Source organism: Marmota monax, unplaced genomic scaffold (genome assembly GCF_021218885.2).
Source record: "Marmota monax isolate L192 unplaced genomic scaffold, Marmota_monax_Labrador192_F-V1.1 WCK01_AAM20220418_F8-fsc00051, whole genome shotgun sequence".
NCBI lineage: Eukaryota > Metazoa > Chordata > Mammalia > Rodentia > Sciuridae > Marmota > Marmota monax.
Window position 1 is genome coordinate 5,857,157 of NW_026695202.1, and position 13,758 is coordinate 5,870,914.

General features: G+C 42.8%; 1 protein-coding gene across 1 annotated transcript in view; it reads right to left on the reverse strand.

The window, feature by feature from the left end:
- Positions 1–13,758, reverse strand: part of Bpifc (BPI fold containing family C) — a 37,807-nt gene that overhangs the window by 473 nt on the left and 23,576 nt on the right. The window contains exons 13-15 of the mRNA XM_046429725.2: positions 4,218–4,260; positions 1,547–1,610; positions 778–854 (exon numbers count right to left, since the gene is read on the reverse strand). Coding sequence (XP_046285681.1) covers positions 778–854; positions 1,547–1,610; positions 4,218–4,260 — 184 coding nt within the window. The remainder of the gene's footprint in view (positions 1–777; positions 855–1,546; positions 1,611–4,217; positions 4,261–13,758) is intronic.

Below are 13,758 nucleotides of genomic sequence, written 5' to 3' on the forward strand. Positions count from 1 at the left end.
GGGAGTTGGGGGGAGAGGGAGGCAGGGAGGTGAGAAGCACTGGGGAGTGTAGAGGATTGAAGATTCCTTCAGAAGCTTATTTCCACCTCCCCAATCAGACAACGCCAAAAAGGGGGAGAAGATATTATGAAGTTAGTTAACCATGATTAGCCAGGAAACAGTTCTCAACGGACCTCGGAGCCCAGAGAAGGGTCTTCAGGGGAAAGTCATAGGGAGAACTAGAAGAGCCAATCTGAACCCTTTTCCAGCTACCTGAACCACTTTACCACTTCGAATCTCATTGTTCTCATCTGTAAAATGAGATTAATAATCTCTGCCTTATAGCTTGTCTTTTGGAGTAAATTGTGTAAAATGCATCAAAGAATATTTTCTTGTTGAATGCAGTGGCACAAGCCTGGAATCCTAGAGATTTGGGAGGTTGAACCAGGAGGATTGCAAGTAGGGGGCCAGCCTCGGCACCAAATAAAAAAGTGAAGGGCTAGGGATATAGTTCAGTGGTAGAAAGCCCCCCTTTTTTGACAAGGGGTGGGGGGAAGAATATCTTCCCTATACTGTGGTGTGAATAAATTTGGCTAAGCAAAACTGAACTTGATCTGATTTTTAAACATTTCATTGGTAATTGCAAATGTTAAGAGTTGAATGTTTTATTTATAAAATTCCTTGGTTTGGGAAAAAAAACAGAACATATGAAACTAAAACAAAAGGTAAACAAAATAGAAGCAAGCTTATTCTATCATGAAAAGAAATGGATCAGTTAGAGGAGATTCAAAATCTTACCTCCAAAACTTCAATGTCTGAATTGATGAATGAGAGTTTATGCGGGTTGGGCAGAGGAAATCCCTGCTGCAATCTTGCTAAAATATAGAAAGATATAAGATAACTAGGCATGGGCACAGACATTTTGGCAAACTTTTTAGCAAGAGACATACAAGAAGCTTTTAAATAATTCATTTCTTCATTCCTCCTGATAAGTCCCAAGGATTTTTCTGGAAGACTCGTTAATTCCCCTTTGTTTAATAAAAACGCATCTGCAATTATGCGCATTTGGACTTCAGAAACGACTTTATGCTTACCCAATATATATTTTGAAAATTCCTAATTGGTGGGTCCTGAGAACATTTTAGTGTCTAATATAAAAAACAGTATTTTAACTAAGCTGAACTCCAGATGCTGCAGTTTGAGAATAATTGGAGGGCAGGGAGAGGCCCTGGACTGTCATTCAATAAACTGTTTATCCAGATAACCACAGAGATACTTCGTAGGGAGAATCATCTCATTTCCAATTGAACTGAGGGACACTCTTCACTAAGGAGCGTGGTTTTGATCTCGTTCACTCAGCCAGAGTTGATGCTGAATTTACAAAATGAGTTGCTTACAAGGCTTGGACCTAACACAAGTAATTTCAGAACCCTATTGTGGAGGGTCCACCCTGTAAATTTCTGGCTCTGGTCTGGATTCCTAAAAACGTTTTAAAAGTGGAAAGTCCCAAACAATCCCCAACGGTTAGCCATTATCAGAGTCGTGTCATTTCCCAAGAATCCCTTACTGTTGGCCAGGGGAAGGACTCCAAAGTGAAGGATGGAGGACAGAATATTCTCAAACCTCACGACCTGAAAAGAAAGAGGAAACCGCATCAGTTGCCAAATCGGGGCCGTTTGCAAATCCCACGCCCGGTTTGGACATGCCCTTTCCAAGAACTCACCAGGACAGAAAGCAATAACGAGAGTTTCTCACCAGGATATATTTTCTTTGTGGGAAATCTTATGACAGTTTCCTAACTATTTTTCCCATTGGGGATAAGCATTTCTGTTTCCCTTTACACTGGACCTTGGTGACTGCAAATGCACAGAACCACACGGTGGCAGCCAGTGCAGCAGCTTAGCTATCCACCAAGAAGGATAATCAAGAATTAAGAGAGTTCCCAAATAGCAGTCTTCTCTTTCTTTATCGGAAACCTCAACCACAGAAATTCCTTTGCTTTATGTTATGCGCTGAAGTTAGTTGCACCATCAGAACATCCAGTTTATCTTTAATAAACATGTTGGCTCTTGGGGAGATTTAGGTGTTAAAAATAAATGAATCAAAGCCAGTCGTGGTGGCCAAAGCTGTAATCTCAGTGGCTCTGGAGGCTGAGGCAGAAGGATCTAAGTTCAGAGCCAGCCTTAGCAACTTAGCGAGACCCTGTCTCTAAACAAAACCTAAAAAGGGCTGAGGAGGTGGTTCAGTGGTTGAGCACTCTTGGACTCAATCCCCAGTACCAAAGAATAAAAATTAAAAAAAAAAAAAACAAAAGAATCAGGAAGAACAGAAATTCATTGGGTGAATCCTTTTCAAGCATCCTATATGCTGAGCAATAAAAACCTCCTTGTCTCATAGCAATCATGGCTTTGAAGCCAGACTTCCTGCATTTCCTCTTTCTCTTAACATTCACTATGTGATGTTGGGCAAGTTACTCAACCTCTCTGTGCCTCAATTTCCTCAACCGTAAAATGAAGATAATAATAGTTAACTATATTAATAATCTCATAGGGCGGGTCATCAGGATCGAACAAGTTCATAATATATCAAATGCCTCTTATAAACAATTGCCATCTTATCCTGAAATGCCCCATGGTTAGTACATTCTGTTGTTGATACTAACTAGTTTACTGGAATCTTCCAGGAAGAGTTGGATGCCTTTTGCCTCCCCATTGGTTTCAGGAAATAGTATTTGTGAGAAAGTCACCTCTGTCTTCTCATTGACTAGATTCTCTCTTATCATGCTCAGAATGCAGGACAGTCTCTAGTTAGGCTACGCCCTGGGGTGCTAACCAACAGAGCCTAGGATGATGCTGGTATTTTAGACCTCAGTGTCTCCCATGAAAGGTCTGACTCATTTTACAGCTTATGGACTCAATCCTACTGAATTCTAATTTTTCCAAGCTGAAAGTTAGGATGCTTCTCTAAAATTAAACAAGCAAACAAAATCTTGTTTAGCCTCCTGGTTCAATTCTCGGACTTTTTGGCTTATCCCCCTGCCCCCATGTATTCCTATCTTATTACCATGTTTCTGTTGAACATGGCAGTTCCTCCCATCTCCCACACGCTGCCTTGGTGTGAGGTTAAGTGACTCGTCCTAGGCCACATAGCAGCCAATGTGCTAAGTTAATTCCACATGTAGTTTCAGCTAATCTCTCCACAACACTGACATTTTGATCCCCAGCTCCATACTTGCCTGCACTGCCCATTCTGATGTATTTTTTCTATAGTATGTTTCATTATATACAATATATATTTGTTTGTTGTCTGTATCTTCTCTCAGCCACATACATATATGCACACTCTCACACCTTCTAGAACAAGGTTTCCAAATAATGGTACTATTGGCATCTGGGTCTGTCTTGTGCACTTTGGGATGCCCGGAGGCACCCCTGACCTCTGTCCCTAGAGTACTCCTCTTCCTACCCCAGGCTATAATAATGAAAAAGTTCTTCAGACATCGCCAGGTGTCCCTGGTGGGCTTACGTGGACCCTCGTTTAAGCACTACCCTGGAATATAAGTGCCAGGAGGGTAGGCATTTTCTGTTTTCTCTAGAACAGTGCCAGGCTCCCTAATTATTTGTAAACAAAATGAATGATATTAAGAGTCAACATTTGTACAGGGTTGAGAGTGAACTAGTCACTGTTCCCCTCAGGTGTTGTGACACTGAAATCCATGTATCAACTTCTGTATGATAAATGGAAGTAGTGATTCGACCTTGAAGCCTGAGGGCAGGGGTTTTCCAAGTCGCTTGTTGGGGTGTCCACTCCCAAGCAGGAGGTACCCAGGCTGGGCTCCCCACTCCACAAAGGCATCCACACAGCCAGCCTTGGTCTAATTTTAGGAGATGGGTAGAAGGTGTTTGAAGAATAAACCTGATCATGGCCCCATAATTTACCATAGCCTCTTCCTTTGGGATTCTGGATCTTAAATTTAATTCTATAGAATCATTTTTATGGAGAAAATGGGACCTTGAGAATACCTGTTTTCCTAGCATTACCCAATCTTAACAGTCTCTGGAGTTCTTTTAAAAGTGTTTTTGCATAAATAGAAGCACATCAGAGAGCTAAGGGGCTCACTAGATGAGCAGCTGCATCAAGAATTTCAAGGTTAAGATGCGCAGTCCTGGAGAATGTAGGCATTGTATAGAGTTCTCAGTCTTTCCTTGCCAGGGAGCCCTGAGGGGTCAGATCCCTACCTTAATATCGTTGCGATTGGACTCTGGCAAAGACAGGCGGAATCTGCAAGGAAACAAGAAAAGCGAAGGAGGGATATTTAAAAAACATAAAAAGCAGAACAAGGAAAAAGGGAATTTTTTTAAGCTCAAAAAGTCACTAGCTTTTTTTTTTTTTTTTTTTTTGTGGTGCTGGGATTGAACCCAGGGCCTTGTGCGTGCCAGGCAAGCACTCCACCAACTGAGCTATATCCCCAGTCCAGTCACTAGTTTAAAAAAATAAAAACAAACTTGAAAGGGCATCGATTACATCTTCTACCCCTGAATTTTGCTGCTTAAAAAGCAAAGCAGGTGTATTGGAGCTTCCCATTCATATGTACAATTTCCATGTTTTTGTGTATCAGCTAAAAAGTAAATAAAGGGGCTGGGGTCGTGGCTCAGTGGTAGAGCGCTTGCCTAGCATGGGTGAGGCACTGGGTTCGATCCTTAGCACCACATAAAAAAGAAAAAACCCTAAAAGTAAATAAAATAAAGGTATTGTGTCCTACAACAAAAATAAACAAAATAGAGGTATTGTGTCCAACTACAACTAAAAATAAATAAATAAACATTTAAATAAAGAGGGCTGGGGCTGTGGCTCAGTGGCAGAGCACTAGTCTAGCATGTGTAAGGCACTGGGTTCTATCCTTAGCACCACATAAAAATAAAACAAATGAAATAAAGATATGCTGTCCACCTACAACTACAAAAAAAATTAAAAAAGTAAATAAAGATAAAAATATATTCTCTTAAAAAAAAAAGAAGCAAAGCAACAAGCAGAAGGCTTGAGCATGTAGCCAGGGTGGCTACCCAAATACACTTGCTTACACATGGGACTTACAGTTTGCAAACTCAGTGCGGAACAATGGTAAGAAATAGTTTTCAGGCCTGTTGGCTCCGAACTCAACCTTAAAACTTCCTTGATCCTTTATTATAATCCCAGTAACCTTATCTGTGATCAGTCTTGGTGACACCCCTCAGAGGGCTGTGTTATTCATGCCATTTAGAAAGCAGCTCCGTGGTAACACATAAGGGAACTTTAGCCAAGAGCCATCTGATGGGCACAGGTGCAGGGTGATTGCCAGCACAATGCCTCCGTCTCAATGTCATTTCTGCTTATTCCCTAATCTCTGTATCTTAATTTTCTCAACTATAAAATAGGGATAATATCTAGTTTATAGGGCTGTTGTGCAAATTGAATGAGATAATGCACATAAAATGCTGAGTCTCTATAAACATGAGCCATTTTTATCATGAGCAGAAATACCAAATGCCAGCACATATTGTCCTTGATACTCTTGGTCAAATATCAAGAAAGTGTTTGCTATAGGTCCAAGAAATAAGATACTCCCTCCCCAATATGCCTGGTAAGGGTGGATGTCAGCATGTCCTGATGTTTGATATTTTATGGGAACATTCAGAAGACAGCTAACAGCCAACATTGTCCCTGTTCCAGTTTTGCTAAGGGCTGATCCCTAGGTAGCTCCCGTAACATGCTGGCTTGATTTCCTGTGCAATAGTAATGGGAAGAAGTAGTGATCTGTAGGCAGGACCACTTCATTTTGCAGGTAGGAAAACTGACATAGAAAGGGGGCAACATGAATAGCGGATTTTGGAACTCAGATCTCTTGGTGTTCATTTTAGAGCTCCCTTCCTTTAAAGGATGTTACTTTGTATTGCTTTCCTCCTTAGTCTTCTGTGGCTCACTCCTGCCCAGGTCTAGGGCCTCCCTTCTGCATCAGCCTTCTGATGAGCCTCTCGGTCTCCTGACTCGAGGCTCTGTAATCTGACCTCCACACCTTCCCAGAGTGAGGGGTATTACAGGCATGTCTGATGAGCACACTCCTGATCAAAATTCTTTAATGGCTTGTGATAAAGTCTAAAAAATACGGCACATGAGACTTTCTGTACCCTGGCTCCCAGCTCCCTTTTTAGCCTCATCTCTTTATTCTCTATCTTGAATTTTATCCTCACTAACCCAGAATTGTTTGGTGCTATTTTTTTTTCATTAATTCACTGGACACTGTAGACCTGAGGTTAAAAAAGGTAGTGGTTTCAAAACATACCAAAAAATCCTGAAAAATTAATATGTACAAAAAGTAACACTATGGGGCTGGGGTTGTGGCTCAGCAGTAGAGTGTTCGCCTAGCAAGCATGGGGCCCTGGGTTCGATCCTCAGCACCACATATAAATAAATAAATAAAATAAAGGTATTGTGTCCAACTACAACTAAAAAATATTTTAAAAAAGTAACACTATGGCCATTGATCACTGCCCTCAGCACCATTCATAGTTAGATACAAATTAAATTTAATGCTGGCTACATCTGAATATATGCAATAGAATTTTGGGCTGGAGTCTCCAAACATTAGAGTAACCAAGGAAGATCTTAGAAGAACTTGGAGATATGTCCCTGTATATTCCGCAATACTTTGCCCTCTCTGCCTGGGCTCACGCTGCTTCATGATCCTTGTCCTTTCCCTTTCTCTTTCGCTGGTTAACTCTTTTTAATCAATTAAAATTTAGCTCGAGATGGTGGAATGTGACAGACATCATTATCCAAAGTACATGTATGAAGACAGGAATTGGTGTCAACTACTTTATGTATAATCAGAGATATGAAAAATTGTGCTGTGTACGTGTAATAAGAATTGTAATGCATTCTGCTGTCATTTATTTTTTTTTAAAAAATCAATTAAAAAATTTAGCTCGAGTGCTACCTCTTTGAAAACTCTTTCTGTGACCACATTTAAAGAACAGATTTTCTTTCTTTCTTTCTTTTTTAAAGAAGAGAATTTCAAAGAAGACTTAGTTGCTTACTATCAGACAATATCATGTTGGCATGAATTAGGTTTTGAGATAGCTTCAGATTAATAATTAATTACAAACAAAACAAAACAATCAGTGAAGTCCAGCAAGGAACAGATATGATATCATTAGCTCTGGGACTCAATGATCCCAGTGGAAAGTGAGGGCTAGGATCTGTAGGGTGTCTTTGACCTGGCTGAGGGAATGTGAGGTTTCTCTCGCTGGTAACGGCTGTCTCTTACGTGTGCAAACCTCTTAAACTTAGGAAATCCAGGGTACGAACGGTAGAGCACACTTAGGAGTTCCCTCTTATTTCTTTCATTACAAGCCCAAGTCCTGGCTCAGGACCGTCCGTGATGAGCGAGTTTGCCTGGGGCTTCCCATGAACCAAACTACCCTTTTTCCCAGGGCCAGCTCCTGTCTGATTTCTAACGGACTGCTCTCACTAATTGCAGAAAAGGTGGTGGAGCTAAGAGCAAACTCGCACAGCTCCTGGTTCTAAAGAACGCATGAACTCAACTCTGGCCACTAGGTGGCGCCTGACTCCCGTCCTTTGACTTCATCCTTCAGGCCAACTCGTTGAAAGTCCTGCTGCTGAGAACTTACTGCAGAACCACAGAGCCTTTGGGGAGGAAGAGAGCTCAAATAGACCTACCCCGAAGACATATATGCATCATTCTTGGGCTGGGGATGTAGTTCCATGAAAGAGTGCTGGCCTAGCACGCATATGCCCATGCCCAACACACACACACACACACACACACAAAATAGCCTATTTAAGAAGTTTAAGAAGTTTTATTGCCTGGCTTGAAAACTAGGGCTAAAGTGAAAACTCAAGCACAGCAAAAAGGTCATTCATGATCTGAATCATTATAGCAGTTGGGACAAAATGAAGGCTAGAGTCAAGGTCAAGTGTCACAGGTACTGACAATATCACTCCTCCAACATGTGCTGTGGCAGACAATGACAATCACTCCTACTTCTCCATGCCCCGTGAACTCTTGTTTCTGTCTTTTTCTGCAGCTGTGAACTCCCCGAGGGTAGAGGTCCAGTCTTACTTATTGCATCCTCAGGATTTAGCCTGGTAGATGTAGGAAGGTTTCCAAGGAAGGGACCCTTGCACCGATACAGGAAGGACAAGCAGGATTCCAAAATGAAAATGGGGAAGGGAGAGGCTTCCAGGGCCTTGTGCAGGAAAGAGAGGGCTTCTGGGAGGGCACAGCAAGAGGATGCAGGAGACGCAAATGGGGGTTAACCCGGCTGGGTGACTCAGCCATGATGGGATTTTTGATCTCTAGCCTAAGAGCAAGGAGTCCGTTGAGGGTTTTTAGGAAGAGAGGCCACATCTGTGTTTTCTAGAAACCACTCTGGATGCAGTGAGAAGGGAGACGGGCAGGACAAGATGCTTCCTCCAGCAATGTGCTATGCAAGACAAAGAATTCAACTTCTGTTTGTAATTATGGAGGGAGGAGAGAGAAACTATACACAGGGAGCATTTAGAGGAAAATAAAAAGCAGTGTGGACAATGGCCGAATTAAGGAATCAACCCAGGTGCCCTTCTATCAATGAATTAAGAAATTGTGGTGTGTGTATATATATGTATACTGTATTGTGTATATATATATATATATATATATATATATGTATGTGTAATAAGAATTGTAATGCATACATATACATACACATACATATATACACAATAGAGTTCTATTTAGCCATAAAGAAGAATGAAACAGGATAATGAAATCATGTTATTTGCCGGTAAATGGATAAGTGAAGTAAGCTAATAATGCTAAGTGAAATAAGCCAAACTCAGAAATATCAAAGGTCAAATGTTTTCTCTCATATGCAGAAGCCAGAGTAAAATAAAGAAAAGAGAGAGGAAAGGATAAAATATTACAAAGATACAGGGTAGATGAGTAATGCAGAAGAAGAGCAAGAGGCAGAGTGGGGGGATGGGTTAGGGGAGCAATGCAGAATGAATTCTTTAAGCATCATGTAATGTGCATATAGGAATATACAACAGGGAACCTCACCTTCAGGCACAGCTAGGAAGAACTAGTCACATATAAATTAGAAGATAAGTGGAAGGAAGTTTCGTTGAGTAGAGGAAGGAGAATGGGGGGAGGGTGGGAAGGAAAAGGGGGTAAGGAGGGAATCATGAGCTGAAATCCAATTCCATTCAGGTATGAGTTTGTTGAGGTGAACCCAACTATTACGTATAACTATAAAGCACTAATCAACAAATAAACACAAAAAGCATTATGGACTCAGATGCTCATTCATGGGTTTACACACCACAAAATTTCAATGCAGGGATTCTGAAAAGGTGAAGAAACCATCATGGGCTAAAGGTGTGTGTGGGGGGATCATGTCCTGGGGGAAAAGGAGTTGCCCTCTGGGAGAAGCACTCTGCACATCTCTGTGCACCTCTCTTCCTGTATCTGCTAGCATGTCCCTTAGCACCCATTCTTGTAATTGCCTGTTGATCCGAGTATTTTTCCCCTTTCATCTATATTGGAAAGATTTTTTTGAAAGAGAGAGAGAGAATTTATATATATATATATATATATATATATATATATATATATATAGTTTTCGGTGGACACAACATCTTTATCTTTATGTGGTGCTGAGGATCGAACACAGCGCCGCGTGCATGCCAGGCGAGCGCACTACCGCTTGAGCCACGTCCCCAGTCCCTGGAAAGGTTTTGAGGGGAGAAATGTGTTGGACCCATTCCACAAGTAAAAGCACCCTCTCGATGGGTAAGAGTTCCCCAGTGTTTTTATCTAAGTACCTCTGGAAACCTGGAGATCTTCTCCAGGATCCCTGGGAGAAGGATCCATTTGGGGTTTCCTCCTCCGATGGGATGGCACCCCACCTTAGCATTCCTCTGCCTGGCTCAGCCGGGGCTCAGAGGAAGGGTTCAGATGGGGGTCATCCCGGATGCCAAGTGTGCGTTCCATTGACCTGTCCAAAGTACCATCCTGTAGAAACTGCAAGTCCATTCTGCCTGACAAGCTTCTTTCCTGGGTTTCTGTTCAGGTGGCTCAGGCGGGGAAATGTTCACCCTCCCCAAGCTGTGAGGATGGAGTTAGGCAGCGATTCCATCTGCTTGTGGTGGTCAGCTGTATTTGCATTCTCTGATTGTGTCCATTGGGAGGGGTTGCAGTGTGTGCGTGTGCTGATGGGCCTGGAGTAGGGTGCAGCTGGGGACATCAGAGTCTCAATCGTAGTAATGTCAAGAAAAAGTTCCAAAGTTCTAACTGGTTCAACAGTAATATGAATTTGATTGTTTTGAGTTTTGAATGTGATTAAGAGGGTTAGAATTAAGCCACCTGGATGAGGACCCAAGCAGGGAAAGTGTCATTAAGGTTGGCCTCTGTATCAATCTACAGACGTCTACCGTGTGGGCCAGCCTGTTCTGGAGCTGCCTTCAGACAGAATCATGCTGGGAACAAGAGACTCCATGGCAGATAGAGCTTCGAGGGCCAGCCCTACAGCTTTTAAGACCAGCCTGACTTCTCATATCCCTTGGGACCAGTTTCTCCCTCCTGGGGGTGAGACTTGGATCTTAAAATGGGAAGAGAGAATTAAACTCTGGGACTGCTAGCCACGAACTGCACAGGGCATCGTGCTAAGGGCTTTACATCCGTGATCTCCTCACCCACAGAGCTGCTTTGCTGATGAGGACATTGACAATTAAAGAGGTTAAGTAATTTGATCAAGGCCACCCAGCTGGCAGGAACCCAAGGTTCTAGAATCCAAATCCAGATACGCCTGACTCCAGAGACGGCTCTTAACTAGACGTGCCCAAAGAAGTCAGGTTTGTTATTAGTATTCCTAGATTTTTTTGCTTTCTTTATTATTTCCTCCTCTTTATCCTGGCAATGAAAAGAGAGCTGTGTGTCTTTTCCATTTCAGGACACCCAGTGTCTTCTCTTTGGACTTTCAATATTGAACGTGGGCAGGCTGCCTGATTCAGTTTTGCTTAACTCCTCACTTGTGGGTTTTCTCTTCTGAGCAAGGATATTGGCTTCCTAAGTCCTAGGCCTAAGTGTTAATTTCTGAGTCTTAGCTCTTCACTAGCTCAAAGGCAGGATAATGTAGTAAGTAAACACTAACTGGGGGTGTGGCTCAGTGTTACAGCACTTGCCTAGCAGGCACGGGGTCTGGGTTCCATCCCAGCACCACAAAGCAAACAAACAGAAAACCACCCAAGGCTTTGGGAAAAAGTTCAAGTTGTACTCGACCAGTAATAGCTCTGTGACCTTGACTGAGTTATTCCACCTCCATGAGCCCTCAATAATACCCACCTCCAGAACCGTTCGCTTAATCTACAGCACCAGGCCAGGCCCCAGAGACCCACAGTTGTAAGGTTTCTGTGAAACAATATAGGTGCTGTGCTGGGCACAGGACCTAGAAGACAATAGGGGCTGGATAATGAAGAGGAGACCCAAATTGTAGAACAGCCATCACTGGGCAGGAGACAGGGAATGAGGTGTATCCTGAGTAGGGACACTCTCGAAATGACCTTGTAGGGGTCAAGGGTGTAGTCAAGCTCAGTGGTAGAGCGCTTGCCTGGCATGTGCAAGGCCCTGGGTTTGATTCCCAGCTCTGCAAAACAGACAAAATATAAAAAAAAACCCAGATCTCATATAATCTTGCATAATCAAATACCTCCTTGCCCTGGCTGAGACTCAAGAATAGTCATAGCCAAATTTTCTTGAGCACCAAATATACACTTTACTTGTATTAGTCCACAATCCTACAATAACCTTCTAAAGTAGCCTTTACTCATTTATTTAATCTAATTTTAATTTTTTTGCAGACCTGGAGATTGAACTCGGGGCCTCTCCCAATCGAGGAACTCTACCATTGACCTACATTCCTAATCCCTAAAATAGGTTTTATTAGAGCTTCATTTCATAGAGGAGGACATGGAGACCCAGAGGGAGAAAGTACATTTCCTGACACCACACAACTAATAATCTGAACCCAGCCAGACTGACTCCACAATTCATGGTCTTACTGCTTGTCAAACCTGTCACACAGGGTTTGTCTGATTTTTGCATCAGATGCCTATGCAGCAGCCCTGAGTGGCTCCAGAAGGGACACATTGAGGCAGGGGTGGCAGAAAGATGTGCTGGAAACTTTATTTAGAGATCCTGTGCTCCTGGGTTCTTCTCTGTCCCACAGATCCCCACCCACGTTACACCTTTCCTGCTGTGTCTCTCTGACATCAGCCAGGGCCAAACCAGCTCATCCTGAAAGGCAGCGCTTGTGACGCCCAGGAGTGGAGAAGCCTGCTGGGGTGGCATGTGGGTGGCCTGGCCACTGCTCTTACTGCCAAAGGCCCAGGCTGGTTCAGCACAGTCTTGGAGACTTCAAAAAGGCTAGAGAGGCCCTGCCCACCTGCTTTGCTCCAAGATACTCACTGCCTGAAGGAACCACCCTTGCACTGGGCGCAGCCTGGGCTGTTCCTACCTTCTCCAGATGCTTGCTGCTTTGGTTAGCACCTGCCTGCATTTCCCCCATCACTCTGGCCCTACTGCCTCTTTCCTCTGTCTTCCAAGAGATTGGCTCTCACCTTTACTCTCAGTCCAGCAGTTCAATCCCAATCCATTGCCTTTCTCTGGTGGCCTAGTTGGGATGCCCCAGCTTCTCACCCTCTGGCTTTTCCCTCCTCCTCTTCCTGCTCTCTGGTTCACATCCTCTCACCTGGTAGAACCATTAAATCAAAGATCACCTGCCATGCCTCTGGGTTTCACCAGCGATCCCTGAGGATCCCATAGGTCCTCCTGTGACTTCTGGGGCCTGAGGCACTGGTCTTCTTCCTTACTTTTTTTGAGGTGCTGAGGATCCAACGCAGGGCCTCACAAATTCTAGGCAAGTGCTCTGCTTCTGAGCTACATCCCCAGACACCTTGGTTTTATTTTGAGACAGGGTCTCACTAAGTTGCTGAGGCTAGCCTCGAACTTGTGATGCTCCTGCCTCAGCCTCCTCAGTCAATGGGATTAGGTGTGCACCACTGCACTTGACTCTTAAAATATATTTTTAAAATTATATTTTACAACTGCATTGGTATAAAATAAGTATAATCAAGTTTGGAATATATTCTTTTTTAAGTTCTTATTTTAAATATATGAAAACATTTTCTTGGGTTCCTAAAGTTGGGTTCCTGGGGCACCAGGGGCTATGCCTCTTGGGCATCATGGCAAAGTCAGCTCTGCATTGAGGGTCAGTAAATTTAAGTAAAGCCCCTTGGATTTTTTTTTCTCTTTGGAAAACATACTTTGAAATTTTGTATTCTTTTTATTGGAAAAACAATATAATTACTAAGAATATTTTTATACACTCCCCCAGATCTCATAATCTCATATTCTAACATGACTCTTTTCATGTGAGGGGTTCACTTCCTTTGTCAGATGTGAAGTTATTTCACACAACCCCTCACTATGGTGCTTCTGCAGTTTTGCACTCTGTTTTTACCATTTACCATTATTTTATTTTAAAAAATATATGTATACATTTTATTTTTTCAGTTTAGTTGGACACCAATACCTTTATTTTATTTATTTTTATGTGGTGCTGAGGCTCCAACCCAGCACCTCGCACGTGCTAGGCGAGTGCTCTACCACTGAGCCCCAGCCCAGCCCCATTAAAAACGTTAGTTTATTGAAAACATTTTCTGTGTTTCCACAGCACTCTTCCT